Genomic DNA, 10148 nt, shown 5'->3' on the forward strand with positions numbered 1-10148 from the left:
ATGAACATTCATTAAAAAAAAAAAGAATTTAATCTGTGAATTAATCCAAAAAAATCCCTAAAAAAATATAGTCCAAATAGAAAATTACATGTAAAGTATAATATACTAATCCATGCAAATGTTGAAAGTAACAAACTATCTACTACATCTTTATGCATCTATTTAAAAAGTAAGTGAAATCTTGAATGATCACGGCAATGTAGAAATCTAAGGCATTGAGTGAATGACCCATATTATTATTAATTATTTAGGACGTATTTTGTAAGTTGAAGGAAATTAATAAAACGGATGTAGGCCCACTTTGTCTTTTTCATTGCAAAAATTAGAGTCCCTAATTTAATAGTATATTTCGCTACATTTCAATTTTCAAACGAGATCACTTTCACACGTTATCTATTAAAGTATATATATGATCCTTTTGTTTTTTCCTTCACCAGTTTATTCACCTCTCTCTATATTGTGAGGAAATAAAATATGAACTAAAACAATAAGCACAACAATAGTAAATGACTTGACAATAAACGACAAGGGTATCATGACTTGACTCAATTATCCCACCCACTTCTATATTGTGAGGAAATAAAATATGAACTAAAACAATAAGCACAACAATAGTAAATGACTTGACAATAAACGACAAGGGTATCATGACTTGACTCAATTATCCCACCGACTGCCTTCACAGATTTATTGTCCATAATTTCATGCACGTTGAGCTTTTTCCTTTATTTATTTATATATACCTCCAATCACAGTTATTATAACTATCTTCCTTTTCCTCTTTTTCTGATAGGACCTGCCTCTTCCTCATTGATTCACCTTATGGATTCTCAATCCTTACATTTTCCTCTCTTCCTTTGTTTCTTCTTTTGTTGCTTCCCTTACACCACCTCCATGATAAGCTTTTCCTTCCCGAACTTCTTACCCAATGACAACAACATCACAGTTTCTGGTACAGCCACGAAAGCCCAAGTTGATGAGCACCCATCAATACGACTCACCGATAACGTGGATAACTTTGGTGTCAATAAATATCTTGCCACAGGCCGAGCATACTATTATAAACCCATCCCCCTGTGGGATCCCGTTACAAATGTTACAACAAATTTCACAACTACTTTTGAGTTCGTAATTAGAACTCGTAATAATGAGTCATCATGGGATCACTCTGGTGGTGGAATTGCATTCTTTATCACTTCAGAAGATTCCGTTGATGTTCCTACGGGTTCCGATGGAAGTTACATGGGTCTCTTCAATGGCACAACTGCGGGCAAATCATCAAGCAAGATGGTAGCGGTGGAGTTTGATACCTGGCAAGATGAAGCGTGGGGGGATGCTCCTAGTGACAACCATGTTGGTATTGATGTGAACTCCCTTGTCTCCATCGCTAACAGTACTTGGAATCTAACCTCCGGGGACATTTTGGTAGCAACAGTCTCCTATGATGGAACCTCCGAGATTCTCAGTGTATTTTTGAAATACTTGAATCTTCCAAACCTACCCTTGAATCTTACTCATAATGTAAAGCTGAGAGATGTTCTCCCAGAAAAAGTGATGATGGGCTTCTCTGCAGCAACTGGAGGAGGAGTTCCAGTCCAAGCGATCAGAAGTTGGAATTTCAGTTCAACTTTGGATTTGGGTTCGACCCAAAATGGAGAGAAAGGGAGCTTTAAGATGTGGTTGATAGGATTAATAATAGGACTGGTGCTTTTGGTTGTTGGGTTAAGTTTTGGCTCTTACATTTTGGGGAGAAATTCCAAAAGAAAAGTAGTAGAAGAAGATGAAGATCTAATAGAAGGAGCTGGACCAAAAATGTTTGCCTATGAGGACTTAGCTGTGGCAACTAATAACTTTTCAGAGGAAGGGAAGCTAGGGCAAGGAGGTTCTGGAAGCGTCTACAAAGGTTTCTTGGCAAAAATAAACATGGATATTGCAGTGAAGAAGATATCAAGCAACTCTAACCAAGGAAAAAAGGAGTACATTTCTGAGGTGATAACTATAAGTCGTTTGAGACACCGCAATTTGGTTCAACTCGTTGGTTGGAGCCACAAACAGGAGTTTGTAGTGGTTTATGAGTACATGCCCAATGGAAGTCTAGATTCACATTTATTTGACAAGAAAAGTCATCTCTCGTGGCCAAGGAGGTACGAAATTGTTCACGGGTTAGCATCTGGATTACTCTATCTCCATGAGGAATGGGAGCAATGTGTAGTGCATAGAGATATCAAATCAAGCAATGTGATGTTAGATTCAAAATTCAATGCAAAACTTGGTGACTTCGGTCTAGCGAGGTTTGTGGACCACGGACTTAGCGCACAAACAACGATTGTGGCCGGAACTAGGGGCTACATTGCTCCAGAGTGTCATTTTACAGGCAAGTTTAGTAAGAAATCAGATGTTTTTAGTTTTGGGATGGTGGCATTAGAGATTGCATGTGGGAGGAAAGCAGTGGAGCCAGAGGTAGAAGAATCAAAGATTAGTTTACTCAGTTGGGTGTGGGAGCTATATGGAGAGGGAAGGCTTTTAGAAGCAGTAGATGAGACGCTAAATGGGGATTATGACATGGACGAGATGAAATGTTTGATGACTACTGGGCTATGGTGTGCTCATCCAGATCACACCTTAAGAACTTCTTTAAGGCAGGCAATTAAGGTTCTTAATAATGAAGCACCATTGCCTTCCCTTCTGTCCATAATGCCTATGCCATTGTATAATTATTATGCCCCTGGAGCGATGACTGCCGACCAAATCCAGTACTTCACTTGTACAAGCAAAGGAGGGAGCACATCTGCTTCCAAGGACGACTCAAGGGTGTGACACTGAGGGATTATGGCAAAGTTGAATGGCAATTGGAGCACAGGATTGATTGTCTTAGTAATATGCATATGTTATGGCTTACCACTCTCAAAATTAGTGTACCTTAGGAAGTATCATCACAATACACCCGTCATCTTGCTTCCTTTTTACTCTTCTTAGTACTCTCACATTATGTTAATACTGGCAATCTTAAAATGCTTGTAGTATCTCATATTCCAATGAAAATGCTACTATTTCTTTGGTGGTAATAAATCAATGCACAAATATTGAGCGATACAAAACTATAACAAGTTTCTTTACAGTTTGGTTGATCTCTACAATTAAACTGATGCTTATTTATTGGGCTACTGCCGGCTTACATATTAGGAATCCAAGTTAGAAAATTGTTTTTGAAGTCACACTAATACCATGTTTGTGGCGAAATTAAGGAAAACCAGTTGAGAAAATAAATTCTGTAGTTTTTCAGAATAGTTGAAGTTAGCTTGTGCTTTCATTTTGGGGGCTGCTTGTGGCCTTGTGTCCCAATTATCATATTCATGATTAGAAACTCAAATAGATCCCTCCATTTCCCAAGATTCCATTTTTTTTTTAATTGAAAAAAATGGAGTATTACACATCATGATCGATCTCAAAATTCCTGTCATCAAGATTTAATCTCAGTTTAATCAAGTTTTTCTAGACTTGATTAACTGATTTCATTCAGTTCAGTATCTTAAAAAAAAAAAAAAAAAAAAAAAAAAAAAAAAAAAAAAAAAAAACCTATAGCTTAGTTTTTTTTTAAAAAATGGTTGCTGTAGTTTACACTAATTCTTGAGCTATAATAACCAACAGAGTTGTTGCATTATTTAACCATCTCTAGACTTATATATGGCCAGCCTTTTATTACCAAATGACTCATTAGAAAAATGTGTGCTACTTTTCAACGATCTATCAAAATAAGCATAATGTATATGGTTTTTTTTTTTTGGGGAGAAAGTTATGTATATGGTAATTGATAATCCGAACCAATTACCAGATCTATCAAAATCTGTGGTTTGCATTTTTATGTAGCAAACCACACCTCTATGTTCTTGTTCATGATGGTGCTTGCTACAAGAGTAAGCCACACTAGTTCTATATAGCGTAAAATTCATACCTCATTGAAGAACTTTTTACATGCATGATAAATGTGATATGATATATTAAGATGCAAAATGACTAATTAATCACGTAAAATTTGTTTTTGAGAAAGCCTATAGACACAAAACAATAATTGGTTGTTTAATTGTTATGAGTCAAGTCAATAAATTGTTTTTTTTTTTTTTTTTAACTCAAAAGACAGACTGGAAGTAATCAAATGTATTTATAAAAAGAAAAAGGAAAGAATAAAGAACCAAAAAAAATTTTAATAAAGTAAGTATGCAAATGATCATCTCTCTTTTCTTGGCAACTTCTAGGAAAAATCACTGAAAATAAGAGCCGAAAGAAAAAACACATTCATATAAAGTCTCTTTGTGAGATCAATTATACAATGTATTTTTACCAATTCAAACTAACAACTATGCTTTTTTTAATTGTAGGAATCAGATGAAGCAAAAGGGGATCAATCTCCAAACACCCTTTTTTTCTTAAAAAAATTGGACAAGCCAACTTATGCGTGTTCAGCATATAGACTCTTGTAGTACCAACTTAATTGGTACCTTACCTTCTTAATAAGTAATAGGTTTATGATTCCAAATCTGCTAATTCTTCACCCGTGATCAATAGTTGATTTCTGAATCTTTAGAGCTAAGCTTCTAGATTTTTTATGAATTAAAAAGTGAACAGATCGGATTATATTGGATTTGGTTCTTTTCAAAGTATGTACTCAATTGCATTTATCTTTGACCTTTTGAACAAATGCCAAACCAAGTATGTACACAGCAAATAGACTCTTGACTTTGCTTTCTTGGTTTCTTTAAACGTGTTACATGGGAAGAACATAATTAGTGCTATGTTAACAAAATAAAAGAGAAGAAAGAGAAAGTTCCGTAGCGGACTAGGAGGTCTAATTATGAAACTTCTTCTTCTTGTCCTAATTATTTAAGCAAAAGCTAAACTTTATAATTACCCAACAAGTGGACAAGAAAGTCCAATTAAGAAACTTCTTCTTCTTAATTATTTAAGCAAAAGCAGAACATGATAATTACCCAACAACTAGACTAGAACTCACCAAGAGAAAGCTACACTTTACAGTCATATTTAAAGGGGATGGAAAATGAAAAGGAAAAGAATGTAGTATTTTTTTTAGTAGTTGGTTGGAAAGAGTAAATGAGGGAATAGTGGAGGGACCTAGATCAACCGAAATGTTTTTACCGAAAGAATACCAGGGAGAAATAGGTTGACAAAAAAAAAAAAAAAAACCCATGTGCATGGCTTTTTCTTATTTTTATTATACCAAATTGATTTTCTCTTTCTTTTTCTTTGTTTTTATTAGGTAGGATTGGGTGCTTTACTGGTGGTCCCCCTCCACATGTCTTCTTGGTTGGAGGTTGCTTTCCCCTTTTTCCAATTGTCCATTATTGAGAGCATCTTCAATTCTTGTCCCACAATCACATAATTGTCTAAATGAGCTAATAGGTGATGACAAAAGCCTACAATTTTAAATGGGAAGCAAGTTCTTGATGATCATGTTGATTTGGTCTTTCTCATTTGGCCTATTGACCATTCTAGATTCCTTGTTCTTCCATCTAGTCATGTATTCGGAAAATGTCTCCCCCACGCCTTGTATGGTAGACTCTAAATCCTTAAAGTCACATCAGCCATGGTATTGAAGATGAATTAGTCCACAAACAACTCCACTAGCTCATTCCACTCCTTAGTTTTGCTTCAGATCAAGGCTATAGTACCACCTTGATGCACCTCCCATGAGTGAGAGGGGAAACACGTGCAAAGTTTGCTTCCCATCTAACCCTTTCATTTCAGCAATGCTTAGGTATCTTCTTATGTGTTGCTTTGGATCCCCAATCTCATCAAACTTTTTCGCATCGAAGATCTTGAACTTGGGTGGCAATGCAATAGGAGCCTTTAAGCTTACTCCCCCCATGTTATAGATGTAGTCATCCATCCTTTATGCCTTACAGAAGGCAAGTTGCATCTTCTCCATTTTTTCCTCATAGCTATGGTATCTGCAATGTGCTTCTGAAATTGCTTGTTTCTTTCATACTCCACTTTGTCTTTTTCGTCCCATTCTCCATCTTCCTCCTCATCATCATGGATTTCCACATATGTGGATTTCTTAAGTTTAGATTCTTCCAATCTCGTGAGACGTCCTTCCATTTTCTTAAGAGTTTCTCCATGTTCGTCCAAAGCCTTAAGGATCCTTTGTACCATTGGGTCTTCCATGGAAGTAGCCATTGTTTTTTGGGGTTTTCTTCTTCTTAGTATGTGTCCTCTATCGTGAACAAGCACCTTTCTTTCTCTCAAATCCAAATGGGAGTGGAGACATGTTTTCTTGACTTTAATAGTGCAATGATTCCTTTAAAAAAAACCCCCATTTTCATTAAGTTCGCTCCCAATTAAAAGGTTCCTTTTACTTTTAGATGTTTCTTAGAAAATTCTTAAGTTCATTTTAATGGAGACCCAATTACAATATCACTCCCTTCCCTCTCATGGATCCTTGCCCTTTTTTAATTGGGCTTCGGTCCATTTACAATAAAGCTCTTATCTTACTCTCATGGGCTTTCATTAGAATGTACTTCGGAATTTTCAATCCTTTGTCTCAAACTTGGGCTTATAATGTATTCATCACCTTTGGACCTTTCATTCTTTATTAATTATCATCATTTTTTCCTTGAAATAGCCCTCTAGCTAGAATATTTTGTAGTCTTCCTTTCAAAGTCTATGAAATTATCATCACTTTAGGCCTAGGCATGCAACAAAGAGGCCAAGATTAGGAAAGTTCATTTTGGCTTTAAAGGATGTTAGATGCTAAGTTCATAGCGTATTTGTTACCTTAGACCAAAGTCCTCTTTTTCAAAAAGGCTTTTTCCACTTGAGCCTAAAATAACAATTAAGTTATGGTCTTATGAACCTTTCAAGTTAAAATATGCCTTTGGATTTAAGGACAAACCTTTTATATGTGAGAATTTCTTTTCTTTTGTCCCACAACATCTTAGGGTATACCATAACTTTAGGGTCATGCCTTCTATTTTACACTTTTATTTGTCCTATTGAATTAGGTGAACACATGATATATGCTTGAACAAACAAGAGATATACAAAGGGTACCCTTCATGGTAGGATCTAGGATCTCTCTAGTATGGGTAGGCTCCCTAAGGCTAAATGGATAAATAATTAGGTCACTCACAACTAGGTGGGCCATGATTCCAACCGAGGGCTTATATGGACCCCATAGTGCATTGGTAGCAAACCTTTAACATACTCAAGACCCATTATAGGCGATGGCATCGATTGTGAGTTGGTGGGATGAACTTCGAAAAATTTGGGCTCGAATGGAGCCTTCCATCTTCCCACTCATCACCAACCAAGGTTAAGGGACAAAAGAACTAGTGATGTTATTGAAAAGTTTTTATTAAGGTTAAGAAACAAGACACATAGAAATTAAACTCATTGTCCCCAGTGAAGTCGCCACTGTGGACACAAGGGAAAGTGTCAAAGTCGCCACTTAGTTATATGGTCTAGGAACCATGAATATAGTGTCCTTTCGAGGAAGAGCTTTTGATCTTACTACTAGAGTATAGGTACGGAGTTTAGGTATGCTCCTGGGAAGGTGTTAGGAACTCAAGATTGCCCAACCCTAAAGTTGGCCTTCCATCATTGTGTCTTATATCCTAACCTTAATAAAAATATGTTCAACACTTGCATCTATACTCACACGCACACTAGCATACATCTAAGCATACAACATGGCATCTTTATCCTAAAACAACATACTTATCAACCTAAAGCAAGAGAGCCAAACATAAAAGAAGCCCTAGCATGTGAAACCCTATCATGTATCGTACAAAGCAACCACCCAAGCACGGCAACAAACATATCATCATAGCAAGGAAAACATATTATGGACAAGGAGATACACATATATCAAAGGAGGATTTAAACAAACAATATGCATGTTCATGTGAATGCATGACTTACCTTACTTACCTTGCCGCATCTTAGTACCTATGGCATCATGAATAGGCATGGAATGCATGTTCACGACATTAAGGCAAGAAACAAACATAAAACCTTAATCTAAGCATGTTAAAGACAAATAAACATGTTAAAAGGTGAACAAGAACTCATGGGGCTTATACATATAAAAAAAAAATTATATATATATATATATATATATAATAAATAAATAAAAGGCTACACAGAACAACCATGTGAATGCAGAAATAAGACAAACAAAAAATTAGGGTTTCCGGGTAACAGCATCACGCACGCTAGAAAAGGTCTACGTACGAAAAATCAAGCCTGTGTGCGCAGGCTAGATCATGCGTATGCAAATCCTTACCTAGAAAACATGAAAACACAAAAACAGAGCAAAACTTTAAAACAACAAACTAGCAACCTATCATACAAAAAATATGAAATGAACTAAAGGGCTAAAATAAACAAACATGTACAAACACAAACTAAGTAGGAAAACGGGATTAAAACACAAAAGAAAAACAAAAAAAAGGAAGAGAAAAAGAAAAAGAAGGGTTAGACTCAATACCATAAACAAAAGCTTTCCAAACTTGATTTTGACCGTTCCCCTCAGTTAAATCTATTCACAAACCAATAAGAGAGTGATTAGCAACATTAAACTAAAAGGATTGGAGCCAGAAAAGGTCTCAATCAAATAAAATTGACTTGATGGTGTTTTGTGAAAAACTCCCTTTTGATTCACTATTTTCTAGTGAATCTCAAGTTTTTTCCATGGGATCTCTATGTGTTTTGAAAATATACCATGTAATACTTTTTATAGTGAAAAAAATGGGATTTGAAACGGCTCCCAGACGATGTAGGATTCATTCCAAACCTCTACAATTATTGCAAAAAAACTTGTCTTTCTTATGCTTTTGAAACCCTAGCTATGTACGTAGGAATGTGCTTGTGTATGCGTACGCATGCATTGGCTCGCATAAACAGGCTGTGACCCACGTATGCAAGCCGAGGGCCACTTTGGTTATTTTATTTCCAAAAATAGATTTTTACTCATTTAAAAGGTTATGTTTTCCATTTTAATACTCCTCAAGTCAATTTATTATCTGATTAGGCTCTAAACTGGCCTTAGGCCTTAGAGTTCAAGCATCATTAGGAAACGAAGGCCTGAGTCGTAAGGGGTACAAAATACAGTGTCTACAATCATGACTTAAGTATGTCAGCCAAAACCCAATCAAATGAGTGCAAGAGACAAAGAATGACTCTAGAGCTTGCAAATGAAATTGAAGCATATGAGAGGCAAATATTAGTAGCCCAGGTCCAAAGGGTATGAACTCAAAATGAGTTTTGTTATTTTTATTATTCTTATTATTTATTTATTTCCATCTCATTACTTGAAAAAAAAAATAATATAATTCAATTTTGGGATTTCATGATGAATGAGTTTAAGTTTTCATTGCATCAAAACTATTCAAATATATTTTTTCTTTTTCAAAATTGATTTGAGTTTAGCATTTGATCATGTTTGTTATAAATTGTTTTATGGTTTCCCTTCTCTAGGCTGCAAGAATGTTACTCTCAATATGTTTGCTATAATATTTTTCTATTTGATAATTAACTTCAATGTGATGTTTTCATTTTGGTCTTTGTTTTATAGCAAGAGTGACATTTATTTTCACCAAAGAAAAATTGCTATTGTTCTCTTTTTCTTGTCATTTTATATGAACTAAATTTCTTTTTTATCTCTATTCCATTTGTCCACTCATTGATAGATGTCAACAATCAAGTCTCGCAACCATTGGAAGCTTTTTATTCTATTGAAGATCATAACAATTAATTGGTAACCATTCTTTTCTTAAAAACTTTTGAAGGGAATAAATGTTTTGCTTTTCTTGGGTAGTGCTTGATAATTTGCTTTTTATGGTTCAATACACATTAGTTATATTAGATTTCCTTTTTCCTATATTAATAATTTGTTATTTACTGTTTAATTAACTGTTTGGTGACCCAGAAATTGTGAAAATGGAAGAGAAAAGAGAGTAGAGTTTGAATCTTTTTTTTTTTTTTTTTTTGTTGTATAGAACTTGGGGCTAACAATTTTTTTTTTATCTTAATTTTTTAAATGAAACTTAAATTCTTCAAAGTACATCAGTTTAAGTAGACTATTGTGCTGTGGCAAGAATTTTTGTGTTTCGGACCTTAGTTGGCCTGTTTGG

The 10148-nt window shown here is 35.1% G+C and overlaps 1 protein-coding gene across 1 annotated transcript; it reads left to right on the top strand.

Annotated features, from left to right (window-relative positions):
- Nucleotides 1–772: 772 nt before the first annotated feature.
- On the top strand, nt 773–3069 carry LOC112035757 (L-type lectin-domain containing receptor kinase IX.1). Its single transcript, XM_024068588.2, has one exon. The coding sequence runs from the start codon at nt 823–825 to the stop codon at nt 2815–2817; it is 1995 nt and encodes a 664-aa protein (XP_023924356.2). The 5' UTR covers nt 773–822; the 3' UTR covers nt 2818–3069.
- Nucleotides 3070–10148: the final 7079 nt, after the last annotated feature.

The sequence above is a fragment of the Quercus suber genome, unplaced genomic scaffold, assembly GCF_002906115.3.
Source record: "Quercus suber isolate HL8 unplaced genomic scaffold, Cork oak 2.0 scaffold_84, whole genome shotgun sequence".
Classification (NCBI taxonomy): Eukaryota; Viridiplantae; Streptophyta; class Magnoliopsida; order Fagales; family Fagaceae; genus Quercus; species Quercus suber.

What these genes read in the sequence shown, in the direction of transcription:
- LOC112035757 (XM_024068588.2), top strand. Translation starts at nt 823, where the DNA reads ATGGATTCTCAATCCTTACATTTTCCTCTCTTCCTTTGTTTCTTCTTT.